Raw genomic sequence first — 26861 nt, forward strand, 5'->3', positions numbered from 1 at the left:
GGGCTGGAGATGAGCTGCCGCAGGGAGGAGGATGAAGGCATGGCCCTGCCACGCAGGCAACCTCCTGTCACCTGAAGTGCAGGGTTGGTTGGTTGTAACGTCGGAGCTGCCTCTTGGCATCTCCCAGCAGCGCTCGGTGAAGCTGTCCTGGGGTGAATGTGAACCTGGTGCCTGGAGGTGCACGTTCCACTCCTTGTTTCTTCAAACCCTCGCTGCTTCTTTCCTGGCAATGATGTGGAGGACCAGTGAATCTGCACAGATTAACTTTTAAGTGCTGTTAGCATCTTCTTAGCTTAGCGGCTAATAACTTTGAATATGTGAAAGTTGGAGAGCTGTGTATCCATAAAGCCTTTCTTAGACATGATAAAACAATCAACAGGTTCATGTGTCTTTGGTTCCTTTGAACCTGCTGGTTCAAGACTTGGTGGTGATGTCACTCTTGCATAAATAGTATTTTTATCAGGGAATAAGCAGTTTGCTTGTTCCTTAGACTGTATCTGCTTGACCTGCATTTATTAGGAATTTCTGTGTTTTCCCTAGCCTGCCATCCTGCCTCCTTATGTATTTTTTAGTCTCCAGTATTCCTTTTCTTGTAGGCTTAGGTCTCTACCTAGGACCTCTTTCACAACCCGTGTCCCCATCTTTCTTCCCACATATGCTGATGGTTCTTGGTGCCCTCTTTTCCCTGGTTATGCTTGTCCTGTCTGTCTCACCCTAATTTCTCTTTACTCTTTCAGGGTACCAACATTTCAAAAGTCTTCAGGGAAATCAGGAAAAGTTTTACAGAAATTTGGGATGTTGATGGAAGCTAGCAGTTATTTTACTGTATGCAAAGATAATTTCTTTAATTTGCCCATAGACAATTGCAGACCAGACTACACTGCACTCACTATTTCTCTCTTTCTGATTTTCTCATTTGGAAGCAGGTGCTGTCTGTTGGGAGCTGGAGCACTCCCTGAAATGCTGGAACTGGTGGAAAGTGGCCTTTGAAAGGTAGTACACCACAAAAATGCAATGGAGACTGGGTCAGAGAGCATGTCTACAGTAAATGAGGCTTTCAGGAAAGCTACTGAGTGGAGACTGCTGCAATGAGGCATTGATGTGTCCGGGGCCTCATAAAGTGCCCATGGCTCATTACAAAAGGTAAAGGAGCCCCTTCTGTGCTTTGTTGCTGCCCTAGTCTGGAGCATCCCTTCCTCTGGGGAATGTCTTGCCTCTGTTTCTAAGACTTCGATTTTCTGCTTGGTCTGAAACGTGCAGGTCTGTTGCCTGCCGGGACTCTGAGCTTTCCGGCCTCTTGTATGCATCCTGCGGCTTTGCCTTTGGTCTGTTGCCAATGGCGTGCCCTAGGTGACACACAAGGTGAGCATCAGAAAGCCATACCCGACCCTTAACACCAGGGCTGGCATCATAGTTGCTGGCCTGGCATCAGCAGCCCCCTACACTAGCAGAGACCCTTTGCTTGGCTCCATTGAATTCAAAAGCTCAGCACCTACAGCGGGTGCTGGCAGCTTGTAGGCTGCCTGTGCTGCCTGGAGTCAGCTGGGACAGTGAGGATGAGAGGACACAGTGTCCCCATCCCCAGTGTACCCTCCTATCCCATGTACCTCGCCCTGGCTTCCAGCTGTCCCGGTGTCCTTTTTTTCCGTTGCAGGGAACTAAAGAAATCCTGGAAAGAGAGACAAGATTGTTTCCCATGAGGTCACCCCTGAAAGAAAGAAAAGCCCTGTATGGATACCTGTGGCACGGGTGCCAAGCTGGTATCAGGCTGGGGAAGAATCTCAATGCACATACCTGTAAATGTCCACTTGGCAGACCCGGAGTCTCCTGCTCCCAGAAGGATCTTCTGGAAACTCATCTATGACCCCTGTCACCAGAGCAGCTCAGGGCTTGCCACACTTTAAAGGCACGTATCCTCAAACCATTCAGGAATACAAATACCATGTTACAGAAAGAAATCTGTGCCGAAGAGAACTGAATAATTTGCCTTATGTTGAGAGGAAGACCTGGGCAAAGAAACAGAGACCCTTGAGTGTCAATTCTGAGGTCGCCTTTATCTCTTAGGAGTGGTACCCAGCATGGGTGCAAGCAGAGCTCCCAGGTCCTCTGGCTGGAGGCACCAGAGGAGTCACAGGCAGCTGGTACGCACAGGGAGCAATACAAGGGTGAAGGAGCAAAAGGAGGGAGAGGATGGTAACCTGCACAAAGGCCAGAGATGGTGAGAGGTTGTCACAGCCACCAGGACATGTGGATGGAGGGACATGGTGATCTCCTCGTGTCTCTCAAAGTGGTACTGTTCTGAAAGGGTTACCTCAGTTTTCTAAGCTTAGAGCATGTGAAACACAGAGGCATGACCAGAGCAGAGAGAGAAAGAAAAAATATCTCAGAAGCCAAGAAAATAACAAATGGAGGAACCAAGCCTAAATCTTGCATTGTGGGAGGGTAAGAGGGGGTTCAGGGATGCTGGGGGGAGAGGGAATAGGAAAATGTCATTAAGGGGAGGGAGAGAAGGAGGAAGAGAGTGAGAGGTGATATGATACAAATGAGCAGAGGTGGAACAAGGAAAGAGGCTCACAGTCCATTTATTTAATTTCCGGTTGAATGTTATCCTGGAAGAAAACCCCAGTTCCTGTGAAGCTGTGAAGACTGGGTCCCTCCTTAGGGGGACTTGGCTGGTGCCAAGCAGCATTACTGTTGAGATATATTTTAGAATATACCATTCCACAGCAGGTGCGTGCAATTAGAGGAGAGCTCTCCAAAATAGCAGGCGGCTGTTGATTTTTTAGCAAATGGTGTTGCCTTTTTTTTCCTTTGTACAACTATGTAGAAAATTATTCTGAGATGCATCATCTTTACAGAAACATTTTCAAAAGACCTATTATTTTTACCCTCCTGTTGCTTTTTGTGGCCAGATGAGGAGCAGAAGGCTATTCAAATGGCCACTGTGAGTGAGCCTTTTTTCACTAGGGGGAAGTTAATGAACTCTAATGAATAAGCAAGTTTCAGGAAACCTTCCTCTCCGAAACCAGTGTGCAAATTTCCTCCTGGCTGGAATTTAACCAAATTACAATGACTGCTACCTTTGCAAAGTATTACCATTGCTATTGTTTACCTTTTTATAGTGTGTCACAAATATATCATGCCTCAGAACACTCTGTATGGCAAATTTGTATTTACATCCTAATTTTCTTGAAGGCGAAACTGAGTCATAGTGAGGTTCATAATTCAACCAAACCACACAGTCATTGTGTGGCTGATATGTGGCCTTATGTTGAGAGGAAGACCTGGGCAAAGAAACAGAGACCCTTGAGTGTCAATTCTGAGGTCACCTTTATCTCTTAGGAGTGTGGTATGTGACCAAATATCATGATTAGATTTTTGTTCCACGACATGGATTGAAATTAAATAGTGTTTCAAAAATATCCACCAAAGAAGTGATTTATCCTGATGAGTTCCAGTGTTTTATTGGGCTCTGGAGCACTCAGTACAGGAAAGACATGGACCTGTTGGAGAGGGGCCAGAGGAGGCCACAAAAACTGATCAGAGGACTGGAACACCTCTGCTATGAGGACAGGCTGAGAGAGTTGGGGTTGTTCAGCCTGGAGGAGAGCAAGCTCTGGGGACACCTTATCGCGGCCTTTCAGTACTTAAAAGGGGCCTATAAGAAGGATGGGGACAGACTTTTTAGAAGGGCCTGTTACAACAGGACAAGGGGTAATGGTTTTAAACTAAAGGAGGGGAGATTCAGGCTAGATTTAGGAGGAAATACTTTACAATGAGGGTGGTAAAACACTGGGACAGGTTGCCCAGAGAGGTGGTTGATGTCCCATCCCTGGAGACATTCACGGCCAGGCTGGACGGGGCTCTGAGCAACCTGCTCTAGTTGCTGATGTCCCTGCTCATTGCAGGGCGTTGGGCTAGATGAGCTTTGAAGCTCCCTTCCAACCCAAACTATTCTATGACTCTGTGATTCTTTCTTGGATTAGGTAAACACCTTCTCCTCGAACAAAGGACTGTAGCTATTGTGGTGTAAATCAGAGATTTACTGCAAAATGTCTGCAGGGTCAAGACACAAATAGAGTCCGGGCATCCCTTAGGTAGGTGGGGTTTTTTTTCCCCCTGAATGTTAGCGGTCAGAAAATAGGCTTATATTGCCTTGGCTTCTTTGATTCCTTCCCAAGTGCTTTTTGCTCAGCAAGGGGAGTGGGCTGGAAACATTCTCTCACAGCTCTTATGCAACACAGGCTGCAGCTGTGCTGGGCACACAGCAGTGACACTGGCTGCCAGAGGAGGGTGGCATAACCAGGCCCAAAGTGAGCCACAACAGCTCAGGCCAAACACAACATCTCCCTTTCCTGGTCGTCTTGTAGGGCAGCTCCGTGAGTGGCATGGAGCATATGGAATATATCTTAATGGCCAGGTACTTTAATTACCAGAGCCACTTCTGAGTGGATTACCTGCTGCTCTGCTTGAGCACAAAGTGTTTTCCTACCCTTCCAAATTGCACTCCAAAATGTTCCCATGACTGGCTCTCTGAGTACAATTAAGGTGCTTTTGCTCTGGTCCCTTGAAGTGACTATGGCTACTGAAATCTCAGGTTTTGTAACTGATGGGTCCGCACTCTTGCAACACAGGCAAGAATGCACACAGTATTTGTGTTCAGAAGCACGGGCTGCTTTACTCTGTGGCCAAAAGAGCTCTTGCCATTCCCAGCTGCAGAGCTATGGGTGATGCCTCTGTGTCCTGCCGGGATCGGTGACCACAGTGGCTATTATAAAATAGTCAGTCTGGGCATGTAAGCTGTATTGTGTTCACAAAGAGCAAAAATTTATTTATAAGTTGTTCAACTGTGCTGTGTTGCTTCCAGTGGAGCTGTATCACTCTTGTCTACTCCAGTCTGTCTGTCGTTGTGAACCTTGTAGCCAGCTGCTTTGTGAGCAAGGCGCCTGGGAAATGGAAGGAATGTTTCCACTCCTAATTTCTGTGATCCTTTGGGGTGGAATTGGCAAAAATAAACTCCTAAATGCCACTGCAGACCAAGCCCTCCTTGCAAGGCACCACTCGTGGTCCAGTGTACAGATCTGTGCATCTTGTCTCCTTTTCTGCATGCTTTCACATCAGCCATTTACCTTCCAGTAGTGAAATGGTGCGTGTAGATACTTGCAGGTCATAATTTTATTTCTGAATTCCTGCAGGCTATGTGAGACAGTCCTGGAAGTCAGTGTTGACATTTAGGCGTGGTATCATGAGGATGTTTACGGAGATTTTCTTCTGTGGATTTTAGAAACAGGGTATCAGACAGTCAGTTGTTTCGTGTCTCTTTTTTTCTGTGACCACATGATTCTTCCTCTCTTTTTCTTTCAAATTCAAGGCTTGGGCATTTGGCCACAGTCAGTAGGGCAGCTGGAGAGCTGGAAGCCGTCTGTGTGCTGGGCGACACGTTGATGGTGCAAAGGTTCATCCCCTGCCCTGTAGCCTAGTGCAGAAGATGTGCTCCCTGCCTTCTGTTTTTCTTTTGTTCGAACTTTGTCATCCTAAACTGGATGATGCCTACAGCCATCTGCTGCATTTGGTAGTCGGCGGCATCCTGCCGACTCAATTATGCGCCTCTCTGAGATAACAGCAGGCCAGTTTTCTCTTCAACTTTGAAGGAGTGTTTTTCCTAAGCAGATGAAGGCTGAGATGCTGGATAAGCTGTCCCCAGCTGTGTCAGGTGGACTCTCCATGTGTGCCTGGTGGAGGTGTGCGGGTGCGGTGGGAGAGCTGCCAGCCCTTCCCTGCTGCTGAGATGCTGCATCCTGGGGCTCGGTGCTCCGGCGCGGGGGCAGATGTGCTCCCCTGTGGCAGTGTTTAACCATTTGGCACTTCTAATCTTTACTACCTCCTTTGCTTCTTGTGAATAGATGTAACACCGAGTGGTTTGGGATGACATGAAATTAAAAGGACATGGTGCAGGTGTAAATGATTATAGAATCGCAGCGTGGTTGGGGTTGGGAGGGACCTCTGGAGATCATCTAGTCCAACCCACCTGCTAAAGCAGGTTCACCCAGAGCAGATCGCACAGGAATGTGTCCAGGTAGGTCTTGAATGTCTCCAGAGAAGGAGACTCCACAACCTCTCTGGGCAGCCTGTTCCAGTGCTCTGGCACCTCAAAGTAAAGAAGTTTCTCCTCATATTCAGATGGAACCTCCTGTGCTTCAGTCTGTGCCTGTTGCCCCTCATCCTATTGTTGGGCGCCCCTGAAAGGAGTCTGGTCCCATCCTCTTGACATCCACCCTTCAGATATTTATAAACATTGATGAGATCCCCCCTCAGCCTTCTCTTCTCCAGGCTGAACAGACCAGCTCTCTCAGTCTTTCCTCATAAGAAAGATGCTCCAGACCCCTGATGATCTTTGTAGTTCTCCAATGGACTCCCTGCAGTAATTCCTTGTCCTCCTTAAACTGGGGAGCCCAGAAGTGGATGCAGTACTCCAGTTGCTTTTTTCTAAGCACCAAGGAGAAAAAGGCTACAAAGAGATCATTCTGAACCTTACAGTGGGTTCCTAGCAAAGTGAGTTGTTTCATTATGCTTTCGTACTTGCACAGAAGTGACCAAACAGTAGAATTTGTGTGTGTGATGCAACCTGTGACCTTTGTCTTCTCCTGTCATGGACTGGCGAGACATAACTGGAACCGTGGGTAAAATGATATCCTTTTATTTTGCTGCACGCTTTGGTTAAGTTTTGAGACTCCAGGGCTGCTTCCTGTTTTCTTGCCTTCCCTGTAGGTGGTAGACTTGGTGGATTTCAAAACTCAGTCATCCAGACTGGCTGTTTGAGCCTGTGTGGGCTGTCCATAGCACCCTGATCCTTTTTCCCATTCAGTATAGACTCTTCTTTGTTATATGAGGATGAGGGTCAGATCAAGTGGTGGGGAGCTAGAAGAGAGGACATAAACCTCTTCTCTGGGACCTATGCTATTTACATTCAAGACATTTCTGGCCCCACCAGCTGTTCCATGTGTGTTATTTTCAGAAGGGCAATAATCCGCAGAAGGTCAGGAGGGTGGAATTGTGCGAATACGTTGGGTGATGGAGATCAAGACTCTTGGAAGTCCTCAGACCTCGTCACGACAGAGTCAGGATCCCAGATGATTATGGCTTAAAGACCGAGAGAACTCAAGGAGAGCTCTGAACGTGCTGCTTGCATGGCTAGGAAAGGCTGCTTAGCTGGGTGTTTGTTAGCTGTTTTCAAGAGTCATCTGTGTTTATATTGCTGGCAGGACCACCTGTTCTATTTTGAACAATATATATATATGTGTGTGTATGTGTATATATTGCTGCATTTATTTTTAGTCCATTCTAAAAAACCCCCGACAGGTTTGAAAGATGCAATGAATTGTGAGTGGTGCCTGGCGGCATTGCTCACATTGACGGTTGTCAGAATTTCCATGATAAATCTCTGCTTTGAAAGGCTTATAACTCATCCTTCTATTTTCGGTCTTGCAGCTCTTGTATCCTGGGAAAAAAAAAACAAAACAAAACCAAAACCTTTTAAAAAAACTGGATTTTCACCACAGGTTTGTGAAAATTAGTTTTGTTGGCCTAAACCAGAGCTTTTTCAAAGCAGACATTGAGTCTCGTCACTTTATTTTTCAGTGCCTAATTGCAAATGTGTGGCAGCTCTCTTTAATATGTTTTGTATGGTCAAATCAAAAAAACTATTTTGCATATCAGACTGACACAGACGCTGGATGGTGTAAATTAATGAGGAGCCAACAGCAGTTAGCCCACTCCAGCTATAAGGAAGCACAAAACCAGCTGAATTATGGCAGAGACTGGGCAGTCTCCAGAACTGGTGTGATACCAGTTGCGAAATTATAAAGTGAATGCTCCTCATTCCAAGAACTAGCAGAGAAATGAGACAGACCATGGGGTTTTTTTACATTCATAAACAAAGGACATGAGTGTTGCTATTATGTGCAATCAGCAACAGAAATCCAGCACAAATCAGCAGCTGATGATTTTAATGAAGGAATACACGGTTAGCCCTTATTAACTTTACAGTTCGTATGTCTATAGTGTATTTCATTCATACACTGCGAAGCAGCTCACAGTCATTAAATCTGTGCCATTCCCCAGTGAAGTCCTACAGGCATCATTGTGATTTCTTGTGCACACCTAGGAGAGATGGTGCTGTGAGGAGATTTAATGATGGGTGATGCCTTGAATCCATGGCAAAGCAGACAAGAGCACACAGGAGCCCGTGTCTTGCAACAGCGCTGGAAGGAGCGAGCTGCATCTCTTCTGAGAGTTTTCATAGTTTTTGAAGGCTGTTGAAATGCTAGCTGTAAATAGTACATTTGCATGCGGATGGCAGGTGCTAATTCAAAGCATGAAGGTAACGAACTTGAAACTGGGTCCTGACACACAATGGGAATTGTGGAGGGAGCATTGAGAGCTCGAGCTGAATCAAAGTTGGTAGTTCAGTAGTCCTTTCCAAAGGCAGCATTCGGTAGTCCTTTCCAGCTCAGATTATCTTTTGGCAGGTGGGAATAACACTTACTCCCTGCCTCACCAGGAAGGCTGTGAGGTAGCGAAGTGCCTACAGAAGGTTTTGTATATGCAAGAGCTCAACTGTTTCTCAAACAATATTAGTAGTTGTTTGAATGAGGGATACGGCCTTTCCTTGGGTCTTGTCTGTCAGCCCCTGGACCATCATGGTTACAAAAACACTGCTATTACAAAATGGAAATAGTCCCATGTTGCTTTTCTGCATGTTGTATGGGTACATACAGAGTGCCATATCTGTGTTTTACTGTAGTTCCAGACACAGAGTTTAAACTTTTTTATCCTGAGTTGTCTTCCTCTGATTTCCTTTGGATGCAAAGTTTTTTTTTTATTCTGGTTCCTTGTGTATCTCTTGTCTATCTCAGGGCATTGCATTCCTGTAGGATCTCAGCACGTCATTAGCAGGAGGCAAGGTCCGCTATATTAATTTTCCAGATGGGAATTTCAGGCAAAGAAAGGCTCAGGTGGCTTGCCTCTTGTCAAAGACAAAACTTGCTGGAGTAGGGATCTGAGGGCACTCTCCAAAGTTTCAGGCAGGTGCCAGAGCTGCTTGTCCAGACTCAGTGTTATCTTTTATTGCTGTTCTGATCCCGTCTGGCTGTCAGCTGTACCAGCCGGTGCTCCGTGGGTATTTACGCTGCTGCCAGTTCTCATGTCTCAATTGGGAGTCATTTAATGCGGGTGACTGAGATTCTTCTAGAGGAAGAATGTGAAGTATCCCAGACAATGGTATGGTCAGCATTGGTTTTGTCATAAGACTGTTTTTTAGTATTTATTTTAAGGATCGTTGACACACATGAGTTTTTCTAGGGCTTTAGTATCTGTGGTTTCAGCCATGAAAAAGTGTCAGAGGCAAAACCATCTTGGCATCAGAGTTTAATGTCCTTCCCTTGTAGGTTAATAGGATAAATCAGAAGAGAAATGTATGATTTAAAATCTTCATTGATGGTGAGATTGTAAGAAAGGGACGACACAACATTGTTCATGATGCATTTGGGATGCATTTCTGAAGGAAAATACCTGGTAAAACATGACTGCAAGTCAACAGAGTCAAAAATGAATCAGAGAAAGGAATGGGGCATGTCTCCCTTAGTAAAAAAAATTATTACATGTTCTCTTACTCTCGATTACCCTAATTTGAACTGGGGAGCTAATGATAATTGCTAAATGGATTGAAACAAACAGCAGCACCGTGGACAAAAAATAATCATTATGAACTGCAGTGTATTGACCGCAGCAAACTCTTCACAAATTTGTAGGTTTTAATGCTGGGGTGACTGGTCTGACTGTCTGCTTAGTGCAGGGGAGAGAACCTTAACTAGTAATTTCCAGTGGGGTCAGTAACTTCTATTAGTACCAGTGCATACCTTTTTAAACCCCATTGCAATAATTAGAAATTACCTCATACCCAGACTGTGCTTTCCATTTGTTAATTAGAATAATAGCTCTCATTATAAGAGCGCTTCTGTTAGGAGAGCAATCGGTTGTCAGAAACGCTGTCCCCATTGTAAGTACTTGAGTAACAGGATTAAAATGCTTCTTAACTTTGTCTTGCTAAGTGAAACAGAGCAAGCTGTGGACTCCCATTTCGGGCCAGTCTATGGTGCAGAGATGCTGGCGGTAATGCTGGAGCTGCTGTTGTGCATTTCTGAGCCTGAGGTGGTATGGATGTGTGTTGCTGTCATGTGATGCATGTATGTATGTACGTGTACCGCAGCCTTGCTGCTTGCTTAGAAATACACGAGGCAGTGGCAGCCCTGATTCCAGTTGTGGGGAGGAGCGCTCTGGAAAGCTAGAGCCTGTTTGCACCGTAGGAAGGAGGCTGCTCCCTGTACCCCCAGGTGTGCACTGGGAGAGGAAAAGGGCTCGGGTACCTCAGGTACATGAGGTACATGTCCTCAAGCTCCCAGGTACCTCACTGTGCTGGGCCCTGTGATGTGCTTGTGTGGTCAGAGGTGTCCATCAGGAATCAGCGAGGATTGTTCTGACTTCTCTTTCATTTTGTGAATGTCTTTATTGTGCATTTAAGACTGGGTACTTCAATGAACTTTTCAGAAAGTCCTCAAATTTGGCATTTCTCTGGAAATGCCAGAGACGAAAGGAATCTGGAGAAACTAGAAATATGGAGATGAAAGTGTAACCATATCCAAAGAAAACACAAGACACAGAGGGGAAAAATAATACAAAAGCCCAATTTCAGAGGAAAAAAAGTTGAGAAAAGAGTTGTCATGGTCTGTAAGGGGAAAGTGAGTTGGAAAAAAGTCCATTGTTCAGTGAAATACCAGCTACCACATATGCTTTTGGGTTGGCAGTTCGTGTTATGCAGCAAAGGCGATGGTAATTTTGGTTATACAAGTGTACCTAAGTGTTTTCTTCAATCTGGGCTGAGGTGGAAGAAAAGCAAGGTGGGAATTGAGCATGGCTTCATTAGACTACGTGATTTAACAGTGGCTAATTTTAGACACTTGTTTCTGAAACGTCTTGCCCGTAGCCTGGCACCCATCAAACTGGTTCTGTCAGGAGCACTTTTCAACCTCAAACTTTGTTCCCAGGCTGAAGAGCTGGCACGGCATTTCCTTAAAAAACAAACCCAAACAAATAGCAGCGAGTTTCTGACCTCAGGCTTGCCTCTCCCTGCTAATCTGGTTCCTTTTAAGGGTAGGAGCTGGTGGCTAACATGATTTCTAGTGAAACCCTATGTGTAGCTGAATATGAGCGTGTTGGGTTTTGCTGGGGCTGCTGTTAAAAATGTCATATCCTAGCAAGCCATATCCAGTTTCTAGAAAAATTGCTTGATGTGTCTTGCTTTCTTTATATCGCCATATAGCCAACCATCGCCAACATGCCTTTTTAAGGTGAGATTCGTGTCCAAGATGAGCAAGAAAATGTAACACTCTTGCAGGTCCCTAACAGTTCATTTTGATCTCTAGCATGGCCCCATCGGTCCTGACCCTTCCCAATAAACAGGAGCTTCTGCTTATGAATAGTGAGTCACAAAACCCAACTCAGAGTAAACCCTGGACACTTTCCTGCTGTGGTCCAGTGCTGAGAGATGGAGGTGTCCTCTCAAAAACCAACAGTGGTCTGCAGGGGGCTTGGTCTTGCTCCTGCAAATGCTGCAGCAGGGCTGTTGCCTCGCAGGAGCTTGTCAAGGGCCAGGCAAACAGAGTTCATAATACAGAAATGAAAAAAGAAAAAAAAGTGCCTAACCTGCTAATGAGATGTAGCCACCTCAAGGGAGGAACGTGGCTTAATGTAGCAGTCCTAGAGGCCTTGATCCAGAAATAATTTTAAGGGAATAAGTAAATATTGCAGCCTGAGTTTTGCTTCCTGGCTTGCTCTGGGGGAATGCTTTTTGATAGTGAATGTGGTACAATTGCTTTTATTCACCCCAAAACTGGTGTTTTTGTGTTAGTAGGTAGGCTACGATGCCCTGTGTGGCAAACTGCATTAGAGCACGGGGGAGCATGTTTTATGCCAGCACTGTTGTACTTTCACAGTGCTTTTGCTACTTTTGTGCTTGGGAAGTGTAGGGGCTTGACAAGGGAATGAAGAAACCCTCTGTGCGGGAGCACAAAATGGTGAAGCGTGTTCACGTGGAGAAGCTGCTGAAGGACTTGAACCTTCCCATGGGAACTTTGTGAGCAGTCAAGAAAGCGAGGTCTTCTGCATCCTTTGTCCACCTACATCCTGCTGTGGGATTCCCGCATGGACAGCAAGGATTTCCAGCTGTGTCTCAGGCAGCACCTAGGGACTAGTGCATGAGTCCTAAAATGCTTTTGAAGTAACCGTTATTTCCATGAGCCAGTACATCACGGTTCTCTCACATGTTTTCTATTACTGATCTGATGCATAACTATCCTTAAAACATCTTTTGGTGTGTATTTATTGCACATACTCTCCAGTGGAGGTGGTTGTTTGGTTTGTGATAGGCAGGACTGGTTACACAATATTTGTACTTCCCGATGGCTGAAGGAACACACAGCTGCCTCGGGGGGGGATATTGGCCCATATGAATTTAAAATTTAGTTTCCATGACTGACATTTGTTTTCTGAGAACTCTGTTGCCCGTCAAACTCAATTGCTCAAATGTCTGTGGGAAACCAGTGGTGGTATGTGAATGTGGTCTCAGCAAAGTCATTTTTTAAAATGTAAACCAATGTTCACTGGAGGCAAAATGAAGCATTTCTGCATTATGTGGCTAGAGTGAGTGTTATGAGCTCATTTGATCCTCTCTCTTTTTCTGTCATCAAATTTTCATGACAACGTTATGTGTGTATGCATATATATATATATGTGTGTATATATATATGGTATTACAATTCCTGTGGACTCCAGAAAGATATTTAATCATCTAGACCATGTAAGCCATGAACACTTAAGGCAAAAGCAACACCATTAATTTTGCGCTTCGGTCACAGTTTTTCCCCAAAACAAGTGTATCTTAAGCTGCTGCTCTCCATCCTCATTCTGAGTCCATCTGCACCTCTGCTGCTTCTGGTAAACCTCATCCCCAAAATGTTGCACTTTATTCACAAATGGGTGCAAAAAATTGGCATCAGCCCTGTACAGGATCCCTCCTGTAATCCATGCTGGGAGGAGATGCCAGAATTCCTTGGGACAGTTAGAAGTTTTATTGAGGAAAGAGGGAAGAGGCTGAGTTCTCACCTGACTGCTAAATGTAAAAATTGACTGGTCCCTATCCTGGTGTTTCTTACTGCAAACCAGTCTCAATCACAGCTCAAACCTCCTCATAGCCCAACTAGCTCTTTCAGCTCTGAGAGCTGGATGTGATGTGAACCCAGAACAGAGCTCTATACCCCACGTTGCTCAGGTATTGATTTCCCTCCTCTTTTTTTGTTTTGTTTGTTTTCACTTCAACAGCTTCCAGGTTGATATTATAGCCCTGAACAGGGCTGTTTGGTTTTGTTGTTTGGTTGCATTATTTATTAATTTATTTTATGGCCAGTTGTAAAGACACTGCTGCCCTTTTCTGTCATCACTTTTGCCACTGGGAAATTTCTGGTCTCTATGCACCTGGTGGTAGTTCACCAGGTTGGAAGAAAAGCATCAGACTTCCCTGGGATCTTTGCTGAGCAGAGAAAACCAGTAGTGGGCTATGATTGAAACAGCGGCACTATACCCCTTCAGCTGCCTCTCAGCTTTGTGCCAGTTCTTAATCATTCTTTCTTGCATGGATGAGTAGAAAATTGGGTGCCAGCTACTCTTGAGCCCAGACTGAGAGAGACTGTGTGCTGTCCGTACCTCAATTCTCATGCTGAGCACAGGCTCATAAAGGCCCGGGGCATCCTTTTGGCCAGACCATGCTGTTGCCGAGAAACTCCCAAGGGAGCAGCGGTGTCAGAGGAGGGGGTTCCCCTGGGGACAGCGATTCCCCTCATGCTGCCTTGGGCTTCCCAAGAGGCAACAGCAGCGTTGGCAGGAGAGATGCTGCTCCACGGCTCCTGCTGATGCTGGTGGGCAGCAGTGCTGGCCATTGCTGCGGATCAGGCTCTCTGCTACCCTGCGCTGATTTTTTAAATAATGAATTTCTGCATTCTTCATACTTTGGACATTCGCAGTCCAGTCAAGCATGTTCTCGTTCCTGTGAACACACAGTGCTTTTATTGTTTGGTTTTTGGATCTTAATTCATTGTCCTCAGAGATATTTTGTTGAAAAGTGATTGAGGGGAGATTGTGTAGTCTGGTGTCTTTTGACCTGTTCCCTTTTAAGTCTTAAATGTTATCAGCTTTGAGTTTGCTGGAGTGTTGCCTTGCTCACATATTCTGAAAGAGGAAACAACTTGCTCGACCCACATGCTCTAGATCAGCCATTACCTTTAAGTATTTCTCTCAGTTTCTCCCTCATTTGTCTCTTGGCCCGCTCAGCTGTCCCACTGTGCTGTTTGGAGAGAGGAGAGGGACTACAGGCATGACCCTGTCTCGATTTATTACTTTGTTAGTTTTGGCATTCTATGCATTTTTAAGTATAGCTTTTCCTTTTATAGAATTAAGTATTGCTGTTTTAAGATCTTGGTGAAAAACACTCTTCCCTTTTCTCCTGTCTTAGGGTGGGCAGCTGATCAGTACAAGGTTGTAGATCAGAACTGGCTCCCTCAGACACCAGTTAGAGGGGGTGATGCTGAAATGGTTTGAGGTACTGACCAAGGACACAACTGGGAATGGTATTTCTGTTAAATGTCAGTTCCAGCTCTTACTGGAGAATTCAGTTTTGAGAGGCCGAGTGGACGCCAGCAGGTACGGCTCTGAAGAAAAGACGGCTGAGACCAGAATGAAAAATTCTCACTTTTTCTGCCTTCAGAGCATTGTCATTGTAACGCTGCCATTTAAAGATTGAGTGTCTATCCAAGGGCAGAATTTAATATATAATGTTGATTTAGGTCATAACTATAAGATTGTCTGTCCATCCATCTGGTACAAAGCAATAAATACAAAATCTGTCTGAAATGACAGGCTAGCCTCTCTGCTCACTGGCTGAAGTAAATGTGCTCCTACTGTGGTGTGATAGCCTGGCCAGCCTTCACAGTGGGTTCCAAGAATCATGAGTTTATTGTCTGTCAGCCAGTGCAAACATCCATCCATCAAATATTCCCCACTTGTTATACCTAGAAGATAGAACCAGGGGGGCATTAAGGAATGAGTGGCAGAGAGAGATTATCTGCTTTGGCGCAAGTATTCTCTAGGCTGGGAGACAGAGAGCTTGGATGATTGTACATCTGTGGTTTCAAATACCCACAAAACACCACGTCTGAACATGCACGAGGTCTGAAATGGCATAGAGGAGATCTTTATCCTCATTTTTCGGCTATACCTTGCTCTCCAGCACAGATGCAACCCTTCTGAGTGGCTGTAGCACAGAGGTTTTAAAGTTTGGTCTACTGCATATAATAAACCAAGAATGGTTTATTAAACAAGGCCTGGGTTAGTGCTTGAGCGGCCCTATGAAGCAGCAGTATCACTTGTATTCCAAGGGGAGTGATCTGCTGTGAGTATGCTTTAATAAGCTCCTGATTTATTCATTGTGTATCTCTCCCGGCAAGGCAGCACCCTGAGGGACAGGCGTTCTCTGGCTGGGGACGTGCCAGTTAAAAACCTGCCAGGCCTAATCCTTCCTCCTCGCTGCATTGTGTGGCTTTGGGTGCTCAGATGGCACCTTCCTTTCTGCGCTGAAAACCCCCAAACCAAGGGTCCTTTGATCTTAAATGGTCCCTGCAGTTTCTAATACAGTTAAAGGTCCTTGTCTTGGTGTCCTCATCAAATTCTGGTTTTGTTCTTTATGCTGCCTCTCAGACTCTTTGCTGGGACCCAGTACTTTACTGGTCTCCAGCTTCCCAGCCTGCAGAGTCCCAGGGGATTGGGGATCGTGTGGAGAAAGGAAGGAATGGCACTTCCTTTGGGTGGACAGGGGGATCCAAGGTCAGAAGGAGGGATCCTGTGAAAGTTGGAAAGTGGAAGCAAAGGATAAAGTTGAGAGGAGAGGCATCAGCTGGGGGAAGAAAGGCTTTTCTTTGAGCTGGGCAACTACCTCTTAAGAGAGCTGAGTACCCATAAGAACTTTTTGCAGAGGATGATTAGCAGTGGATTCTCAGTGTCTCATAAGACCTTGCCTCTTATAAAGCCTTCCAGATACTCAGGGGACAGGTTTTGCTATCCTTTTCCTACTGAGTTGGCCTCACGTCACAGGTGGCCCCTCTGGGTGCAGAGGTATGCTAGGGGGTGCAAGGAGGTTGTGTCTCCATCGCAAGAAGATGGAAGCTTTGCTCTCTGGCCAGCGCTTCCCAGTCTTCCGTGGTAATGCAGGGGCAAGCAGGGGAGCTGGAGGGGGTTTCTGTTAGCCAGTCAATCAATCATTTCCTGATGTTTATTATTTATCCCCCTGGCTGAGCCCTCTCCTCATCCCTGCCAATCTGGGTGATGGGAATTTTTGTGATTTCTGAGCAGCAGAGGCTGGCGGATAGCCTGATCAAAGCTATCAGCTCATTCTCAGCCACATGAGAGGAGAAATGTCAACAAGGGGAGTTGGATTTAGAACTTTATTAGGAGAAACCAAGGCATGATTGACTAAATTCGTAAGGAGAGCACACAGGTCTTTTCAGGATTAAAAAATACACATATATAAAACACCTTACAAACAAAAAAATGGTTTCCCCCACTCTGTGTGTATGTATATGTACAGGGAACTGTAACAAGCTAGCTATGTGTTGGGAGCAAGGATTCACAGTCCCTTTCAATGGCCCCTAAGAGAGGGAATGGCTCAGGCCCCTCGTGTGCTGGTCCCAAGCCATTCGCTCACGCAGTCCAACATTCGGAAGCTGTGGCCCAAGTCTGAAAGGGCAGCGCAGGGTAAACGACGGGGAGCAGCTTAGTTCTGTTTAGCAATTCTCTTTAAAAGAGGGATGTCAGCTCTGCAGTGAGAAAATGTATCTGGAGTGGGAGCTGCCTACAGGCCTCATCCACCAGGCTCACTGTGGGGTGCTGGGCCCCAGTGGCTGCTTTGAGAGGCTACAGTGGTGGAAAGTGCTGGTCCATAGGTGGTTTCTCATGCCATATGTGCTAGGGATGGAGTGGAGATGAAGATGACCTGATGGCAGAACAGGGACTTGCTGTGAAGTTAAATATCTTGGCTTGCTCTGTCTGGCAGGCTTGAGAGAGCAGCCAAGAGCTGGACGGTGTGCAAGACCTGGAGAGGACTCTTGCTCCTTGCAAAATATGGTGAAGTGTTTTGGTAGATTAGTGAGAGAAGACACAGGCCATACCTCTTCAGCAGATGAACAGAGGATGTTTTTTCTCTCAAGTTGGCAGCTGGCAGCACCCTTTCAGCAGCATTCATGTTGCTTGAAAGATGAGTTTAAAAAGGGAAAAAATCAGTTTGATTCCATGTGGTAATTCCTTCTTTTTTACTAGTAGGATATTTGTTCTCACATGAGAGCCTCTACTTCTGTTAATGGATGTCTTGCTTAGAATTGATGACATAAGTATGTTGGGAAAATTCCCTAGTCTTCATCAACTGGTCATCTAAGTGATATCCCCAGATCCCAGGGCGAGTCTGCTGCCCTGACTTAGGAATGAGGAAGGGATTCCAACGTTAGATATGAGGCAGCTGTGTGTGGGGGACCACAGATGTCTTTTATCTATGGGGAAGAGTTACATACATAGTGTCAAAAAATTCAAGTAGGATTTATTGTATAGGTAAACTGGTATAAAATATCTGGGCTCAGGTAGAGAAAGGGAAGGTTAGAAAGAGCAAGAACAAAGCAGGTCAAGTCTTTCTTTCAGAAAGCCTGCAAGTGTGTTTCTGCTCCCTGCAGGTGTGAGAAGCTTCAGCTCAGTATAAGTGCCAAGCTGGTGTAGTGAATGTTGAACAGGCACCAAAGAAGATGCAAGGAGGTTGAGGTCCGATCAGTCTGTTGGACGTAGTGTCACACTGAATACCTGCTGGGCAGCCTCAGAAGTCTGCTGGCCTGTGCTCTACCAGGCTAAGGATGGTGAGTCTACAATCCCTATGGGTCCCATGATGAAAATATGGTCAAGAACTTCATCTCTCAAGATTGGTGCCTCTCTTCAGTGCTTGTCTCTCAGTGGCTGCCCCTGCCTTAAGCTGTGAGAGGTGCTATCTGAAATGTAACAATGATGTTCACTGAAAAGGAGCAAGAGGGTGTTAAAACAGAGAGCAAGGTTAGTGGCAAGAGTCTGGAGTCCACTTTGTAGAAGTTTCACTAAGCGCTGAGACTGTTTCTTCTCCTCATCTCTCCTGGAGACAGGTCACACAGACAGATCATCCGACCTCGCCTTGCTGCTGGCACGGCTGGTCTTGCTGAACCGGCGTTTCTCATTGAAGTAGTTCTCAGGGAAGGCAGGTGCTGCACATTGGTTGGCCACCTCTGGACTTTCTGCATAGCTGGAGTTAATGAAGGTCCCTTCACCGGCAGCATCATCCTGGCCATGGACCCTCTCGGTGGCGAAGTTGGCGGTGTTCTGCTGGGAGGCCATCTTGTTGCTGAAGGGGCTGATGAACTTCCCGTTGGGACTTGACAAGCACTGGTTAAAATCTGGTGGAGGAGTGTACATCTGGGCCCTTTCTGCTTGTGGGGCGGACTCCAGTCTGCCAGGGGCTGTGGTGGGGCTGGATTTGTAGGACCGGGAGCACCTCTCTTTGGCTTTCTTCCAGCCCAAGTGATAGAGTTCGGCTAGACTGAGGAATAGGGACAGCACTGCCACAGCCAGCATGAAAACAATGAACACGTTCTTCTCTGTGGGACGGGAAACGTAGCAGTTGACAGGGTGGGGACAAGGTGCCCGCTGGCAGATATACAAAGTCTCCAGGAAGATCCCGTACAAGAGGTACTGTCCCACAATGAAGGCCACTTCCATGGCAGTGCGAATCAAAATGCTATAGACATAGGTGTTCAGCAGACTGCCCCTGAGGATGATTTTGCCTCCCGATTCATCCCAGCAAGACAGCTCGGACTTCTCTGCCACGGGGCACTTCTGCTGGTAGTATGTGTCACCGTTGTTTTTCATCTCCTGGGCCTCCATTTCTGCCTCCTTCATCTTCCTCTTCTCCTCCATGCGCACCGTGTGCATTGCGTGGCCCATGTACACCAGAGATGGGGTGGAGACAAAGATGATCTGGAGGACCCAAAACCGGACATGGGAGATGGGGAAAGCCTTGTCATAGCAGACGTTCTCGCAGCCAGGCTGCTGGGTGTCGCACATGAAGTCAGACTGCTCGTCCCCCCAGGAGGACTCGGCTGCTGTACCCAGCACCAGCATCCGGAAGATGAAGAGCACAGTCAACCAGACCTTCCCCACCACTGTGGAGTGTTTGTGGACCTCCTCGAGGAACTCTCCCAGGAAACTCCAGTCTCCCATTTCTGGTCACCAGGAGGGGTGAGAAGTCTTGAAGGGATAATTGAACACAGCTTCTGTCAGAGAAAATACAAGAGAGTGATTTTAAGGAGGGTTAGGAAACTGGGAATGCATGGAGTGGAGTGTCAAAGGAAGTGTTATAATTTGACCTGAAATGAATGAGGTCTGGTTTGCTGAAAACTTTGTTTCACATCCACTGAAAACAGTGTGGTGTGTTTTTTTTTAAATTCAGCTACTGACACAAAAAGTGTTGTGTTTTTCTTTTTTTTTTTTTTTTTTTTCCATAATCCAACTTCAACCTCTTAAACGGGCCACCAAAACTCTGAGCCAGACTTTTTTCTCGGTCCAGAAAGTCCTTTCACTGAGGTCTGCATATTCCATCCTCTGTGGACTGTGTAGTTAAAGCAGTATTCATCTGTCTGCAAACTGTGCTCTGGGGAATCCTTAATGGGTTGATCACCTGAGAGATAGGACTGGAGTCTACAGCTTGGCCTGAGCAGTGCCTTGGCACTTTCATATGTTGCCTTTGTGTAATACCTGCACCAGCACCTGGAACGTAAAGTGCTCGCAGCTCTGGGCTTAATTTCTGAGCTCAGTGCTACCACTGAAAGAAATGCAAAGAAAACCTTCTTGTTGCCCACCTGCTCCTTGTCCATAGGTTTTGCTTTGGTTTTGCAGTGTTGCTAGTTCCAAGAGGTTCATTTACAAGTTGCAAATGTTTTGGGTAAAGACTTCGGTGGGCTGTGCCACTCTGTCACACCTCTCTGAGGGAACTGCTGCAAAATCTAAATGGCAGATCTTGCTCCCTCCTCTTTTCTTAAGCTCTAAGATAAAATTCATTGTTCAAATGACACAGAGAGTGGAAAAAAGCCTCCTTTGAAATGCCTCCCAAGGACCAGCAGCTCCTGCGAAGTGCTGTCGGGTAGGTGGTCTGATGAGAGGAAAGGTTTGGTAGGCTGGTAGTAAGATTGCAAAGTGGGGATGTAGGAGAGCCTGCTTCAGTTTTGTTTCTGACTCTGACAGACGGTTCCTGGCCAAGACACTTAACCCTCTGGGTTTAATCCATCTTTTGTGGGAGTCCGTGGGAGTGCTTGAGAGATCATTTGATCCATTTGTACTCATCATGCTTACCTTCCTAGGGTACTGAAAAGCTCTCCCTTGCGCATGAATTACGGGCTAGGTGCTCTAAACTGTGCAGTATTACCTTGGAGATAATATTCTCCCACAGTCACTCTTTTTGAAAATATCCTTTTAATAAATAAATGAAAAGCTTAATAATCACCCTAATGAAATATTAAAAGCACTGGTCAAGGTAAATCCCAAAGCTGTAGGGACGGAATTATTAACTCTCTTTCTTTATTGTCACTTGTCTTGTCTTTAAGAGCCAATTATTTTTACTGTGCAGGGAACATCTGTGGAGAGTAGACACTGTTAAATGCTGGAAATTTACTGCAGCAATATTGTGTAGATTTCCTGTGAGCAGAAGCTGGAGAACAGAGAGATATGCTTGTTGAGGGAACAGCATCCCCTTCTCTGGTTATGTACGTGACATAATTTAATGTAGCAGCGCACACTACGATTTATGCCATTTCTTGTTTAGTGCAGTGTCTTGTCTGCAAGGATGGATGGGGACAAAGATCAAAAGTTGAACCCTTAAACTCCTGGTGCTGCTGAGGGCTGCCCTGCAGAAAGGTGAGGAGATGGGGAGGTGACCACTTGCTGCCCCACCACCTGTTGGAAGCCGTGTGAGGAGGCAGGAGGGGCACCAGGAAGCAGAGGATGGGTTTGGCTCCTTCCTGCTCTGGCAGGCATGCTGCCATCCTCCTGGTGTAGGTTCTGGTGACTGCTTGGCCTATTGCAGAAGCTTTCATCTGCTGCCAGCCCAGAACTAGAGGAGCAGTAACGCAGAAAATCAGCTAGTCTTCCCGACTCCTCTTGTCTGCACTGGTAAAAACTGTCAAATCTGCAGGTCTGTTTTATCTTCTGAAGTGGCTTTGGTGCAGTTACTGCATTCTGGAGAAATTAGCATATGGCTTCGTTCTGTGGGTACCAGGGGATTAAATACAGTCAGATAAATCAGTGATGGGAAATATTTACAGACAGTTGCACTTAAATCAGGCATTTTAAATATTTTTTTTTCTTTCCCAGAGTGCAGACAAAGCAACCAGCTACCTACAGTTCAACACACAGGTGTGTCCAAGGTCAATATGTTGTAGCACAACTGTACACATGGAATGTTCTTTCCAAGACAGCATGAACACTGGTGGGTATTCTCATTTTTCCAGGTGAGTTGGTGGTGTTTGCAGGTACCACTCTTGCTCCTGCTGTTGTTAGTTGGCAGCTGCCTTTCCTTGATTTTCCTTGCTTGTTAGGATAAAAATGAACACAGTTCTCCTTGGCGGTGCCAAGGCTGAGTTTTCCTTCCTGCTGTGAGCATGTGCAACCAAAAACTGAGTACCTCTTCACATCAGTTCTACTATGTGCAGGTAATTTGGAGTTTTACCGTCATTTGTTTTTCCTAGGGAAAGCTACTAAATCTAAGTACTAGCAAATTGTGAAAATCGAAGTCTCCAGAACACAAAGTAAAGCAAACCTAAGTGCAAGAGGAGTCCAGAAACAAAAAAATGGTAATAGATGTGAGAATAACATTAATTTACCTGCCTCACACGTGCACAAAATATTCCAAGAGGAAGTCAATCAGAATGATCCAAGGCTGGCAGCCATGAGGTTTAGGCTAAATAATAGGGCCATTTCCCCTGCTCTTCGCTGCTAGCTGCTCTCCTGCACAGGCTATTTAAAGGAGGGGCTGCCCAAAGAGCCAAATACCTCCTCATTGTCCTGCTGCAGCCTCACAGAGTGCTGAGGTAGCTTCTGCAAGGGGGTAGGTGGCCATGGGAGAAAGGGTTTTGGAACCCAAGATAAGGGATTTACCTCCTAGTGCAATGGTTTTGGCTTAGCTGTTTTTTAGTTACTAGCGAGCTATTCTTGCAATGCCAGTCCATGGGCCTGCTAAAACAGAAAAGAGCATCTAGGTCTCTGCTGCCAGCAAGCAAAGAAGGATTGTTGTCACCTCCTGACAGCTTTTCCTGGCTAGGCAGGACTGCCTCTGACCCAGCCTTTCTCCTCAGGGCTTTACTATTCTTGGGAATTTTCCATGTAGTTCCCTTTCCTCATTCCCAGACTACTGTTCTCACATGCTCTGACCTCTCAGCATGTGAGCTGAGCATCTGTGGCCTTTTTTATTCCTAGTTTGGACTCAGTTGGACAAATCTCATCTCGCTCTGGCGTGAGTCAGCGAAAAGCACCTCTGGGTATCTTTGAGAGGTCTGGGCACCTGATAGCAGACTGTCTTGACAGCAGAGTCATGCATATTCATGCAGAGTGGAGGGCTGTACCACTGCCCGGCTGTGCTTTTGGCTGACAGCTTCCTGCTGGACCAGCGAAGGAGCCGAGCGCAGTCATGGGATCTTGGCACCGGGAAACGCGTGTGTGACAAAAACCAGCGCAGCCTGGCACAAACCCAGCGGTGTGGCCGCCCCGGCTTAATCATCACCTGGAATGCTATTAAAGCTGGGGAAAAATTACTATCACACTGCAGGCCAGGCGTAGAGTCCACCCAGCTCTGGGCTGCCTTGTGACTGTCAAATTCCATGATAAAAATACTCTAGCAGAGGTGGCACCTGCCAATATGCCGGACTGGCTCGCTGGCCATGGGCCACTCTCCACGATCCTTTTTTTGCGCCGTGGGAGGGGAAGCGCTCATTGCTCTTGGAGCAGTTTTGCCCATCCCCTTGGTGATGCTGCATGCTCTGAAGGACAGGTGAGCATTTCGTGTTGCTGCCACTTGCTATGGCTAGTGTGCTCATTCTGGTCAGACTAGCCAGGCCTTTGAGGAACAGCTAGAAAATTCACACCAGAGAGCCAGGAGGGCTGTTTCTGCACTATCATCTTTATATGAGTTTATTTCCCCAGGGATTGTTAGGAAGAAACTTTTCCCCTCTTTAAAAGACAGACAAGGCTATCAGCAGTGATATAAATAGCTGAGCTTGACACTTCATACTAACTTTTCCCACAAGGAAGGTGACAGGAGGTCGCCATCTCTGCAGGATGTTTCTAAAATAAAGTGGAGAGCCTGATTATGACACTGTTTCTGCTCTCCCTCGCTGGGCTCACTTCTTCCCCTTAGCAGGTCCCAGGGGCATGGAGAGGCCCTCCGGGGAAGGATTCTTTGTGTGGCAGGGGAGAGAGCAGTTCCCAGGGAGGGAGAGAGTAACAAAGTCAAAGCCATTGTATTTTTGCCCAATCCGCATGTGTGATTCGCTCCATTGGGTACAAATGTGTGTATCTGATAGTTAATGAGGTGTCCCAAGGAGCTAGAAGGCTGTGGCCCAAGATGTTGTGAAGAGGCTGACACACCTGCATGTGGAGGCCACATGGCAAGGCCTTCATCCCCTCTGAGCTCCCAGATGGAGAGGAAGCCATCTCCTTTAGGTACTGGGCACGGGAGAAGTGACAGAGCTGTGCAGTGGGGCATCAAGGCCAGCTGTGACACGGTCTGCGCCTAGGAACTGCTTGTGGCCTTCCTTCTTTCAGCTGCATCACCTCATAGCAGGCCCAGGCAAGCGTGTGGCACAAGAGATAGCTTTCAATACAGGAAAGACGTGGACATGTTGGAGAAGGGCCAGAGAAGGCCACAGAAATGATCAGAGGGCTGGAACACCTCTGCTATGAGGACAGGCTGAGAGAGTTGGGGTTGTTCAGCCTGGAGAAAAGAAGGCTCCAGCGAGACCTTATTGTGGCCTTTCAGTACTTAAAAGGGACCTATAAGAAGGATGGGGACAGACTTTTTAGAAGGACCTGTTACAACAGGACAAGGGGTAATGGTTTTAAACTGAAGGAGGGGAGATTCAGGCTAGATGTGAGGAAGAAATTTTTCACAATGAAGGTGGTGAAACACTGGCCCAGGTTGCCCAGAGAGGTGGTTGATGCCCCATCCCTGGAGACATTCCAGGCCAGGCTGGATGGGGCTCTGAGCAACCTGCTCTAGTTGCAGATGTCCCTGCTCATTGCAGGGGGTTGGGCTAGATGAGCTTTGAAAGTCTCTTCCAACCCAAACTCTTCTATGATTCTACTGTGGGAGTGTGCGGGCAGAGATCTTTTCCCCTGTGTTGACAACTGTCAGGCTGCAACCAGACCTGAGTGGTCCCTGCTCTGCAAAACTGGCCTCTCACACCTGTAGACACTTGGGAAAGACACTTTCAGCTCTGCACTGGAGTTTAGTTAATGCTGCTTTACTGTACAGCTGTATGTTTTACTTAAGGCCTTCCAGCCCTCTGTTAGCAGTAGTCCAGGCTCACAGCATCCCATACGGTGCAGGTGCTGTCATCTTTATCTTGCAGACGGTGATCCGTGGGATATAGAAAGGGCAAACTGCTTGTTCAAGGTCACTGTGTCAGTGGCAGTCTTGGGACAGAGCTCAGGGGTTGTGACTTGTAAACTCGTGTCTTTTTTTCTGTCCTCTTACACTTGGTGATAGTGACACAATGTTACTTCTACAGCATGAGAACATCTGCTTCTACAGACCACAGCCCTTCTCTCCTGTCTCCTGTGCCCCAGGACAATACTGTCTGGGTCACCTGGAAGAAATTCCTCTCTTGCTACCCTTCTACAGCAGGTACACCTGGCAGAACCAGAGGTTCTTTTTTTAATTTTCTTTTTTTTAAAAAAAAATTTTGTGTGCCTTTTTAAGAGGTAAACATCTTATTGTTGCTGGCAGCACCCACAGCCATGGTCAGTGTCCAAAAGAAAGAAGGAGCCTTTTCAGTATACATGTACAGTGCTCCTTTGTTGCCAGGACACGTGGCTTACAATATTAAAAGATGAATAAAATTAGAAATGTACTGTCCGATGGATGTGAAGCTTTGAATTCCAGAGGCTTTTCAGAGCTTTGTGACATAGATCAATCCTAAAGCCCACCTCAACAGGTATCTTTTTGTTCACTGTTTACTGATGTTGGCTCCTTCATACGTGTATACAATGGACAAGCAATGACCTGGTAGACATTGTTGTCCAAGCACCATCCCTCTGACTTCGTATATACCTGCATGTGCTTATAGGTTTCTGCCTGAAATAGGCCAATTGTTTAGCTAAACTTGTAACTCTGATCTGCGCAGGGGTATGAACTTAAATAAATTTGTACTTCTTCATGCTTTATTAAAAAAAAGACTGACATGTTTGCCTAGGTTCCTTTCTAGTTCCTTGGGTTTGAAGTCCTGTGCTGAATCAGCAGTAGGGAGAGTGACTTTTGATTCTAGTGCTCAAATCTCATGGACGAGGCAGAGCTCCGTGTTAACAGCTCCTGTCGTAGAAGACAGACATCCAATGTTTCCAATCTCTCTGCTCCTCCTGAGTTCACTGCAATTTCTGGAAGGGTCATGCTGGTACCCAGACCCTGGGCCCTGCTTACAGTTGCGGACAGCTTGTTATTCCTTCATCAAGGTATGCTTTCCCCCTCCTCTCCAAATGTGGAGAATCTCGAAGTTCACAAAAAAGAGAGTGGGTGAGAAGATAAGGGAGTTGAATGACCTGTCACCTCCTGAACACACACCCACCCTGACGCAAACAGACACTGAGAGAGAGGGAAATCACTCAACACCTCCAAGTGTGTACATCAGGAATGTGTTACACACACAGATGACAGTATTATGTAGAATATTTTCATCTGAAGTGATGGTAGAAGCTGTAGACTCCCAGTAAGCCGAATTTTTATTACTTGTCTATCCAGGCCACCTAATGCTATTTTTTCCCCCTCCTTGGCCATGGTCGAATTATGCTTTTATATATGCAGATATTAGGACCAAGCTCTGCCTGATGTAGATGCAGGAGACCAAGAACAGAAAAGACCTTGAACTTGAATGAGTCAAGCTGAGCAATGAATTTGTCCCATTGCGTTTGAAAAGCCTGAGTCAAATAGTTATGTGATAGTGGTATCCAGGCTTACATTTTGCATGCAGGGAGCACCCTCTAATTCTCTTGGGATTATGTCTGTGCCTTAGAGAAATGTGGGTTCTTAGAGAGTCCAAAAAATACAACAAAGCTAGATGTGGGATAAGCTAAATGAAGGTTGACATGTGCTTTTTGCTAGAAAAAACCCAGCAATTCTCTCTCTGATGTAAATGCTGCAAAGAGGCTAATGGATATTAGTCAGTTTACTCCTTAACTTACAGGATGAAAAGCATCCAGTTCAGGATTACGGGGTTTAGTGCTCTTTACAATTTCTTTATCTTTCCAGGAAGAAGCTAACCTATATGAATTTGCAGCTGATGCTGAATTGGGCAGTGCTGTTTACAGGAGAGACGACAGCCAAACAGGGCAGACGGAGCTCTGGAAAACAGAAAAACATGGTGGAAAATTTGGGGACT

The 26861-nt window shown here is 46.2% G+C and overlaps 1 protein-coding gene across 3 annotated transcripts in view; it reads right to left on the bottom strand.

Moving 5' to 3' along the window:
* Window positions 1–16628: 16628 nt before the first annotated feature.
* The window catches only part of GJA5 (gap junction protein alpha 5), a 42053-nt gene continuing 31820 nt past the window's right edge, over window positions 16629–26861 (bottom strand). For all 3 annotated transcript variants that reach the window (XM_065635703.1, XM_065635684.1, XM_065635693.1), the window contains exon 2: window positions 16629–19496. In XM_065635703.1, the coding sequence (XP_065491775.1) occupies window positions 18334–19443 (1110 nt within the window). In that variant the 5' untranslated portion in view covers window positions 19444–19496 and the 3' untranslated portion in view covers window positions 16629–18333. The remainder of the gene's footprint in view (window positions 19497–26861) is intronic.

The sequence above is a fragment of the Caloenas nicobarica genome, chromosome 1 (assembly GCF_036013445.1).
Source record: "Caloenas nicobarica isolate bCalNic1 chromosome 1, bCalNic1.hap1, whole genome shotgun sequence".
In the NCBI taxonomy this organism is placed as follows: domain Eukaryota; kingdom Metazoa; phylum Chordata; class Aves; order Columbiformes; family Columbidae; genus Caloenas; species Caloenas nicobarica.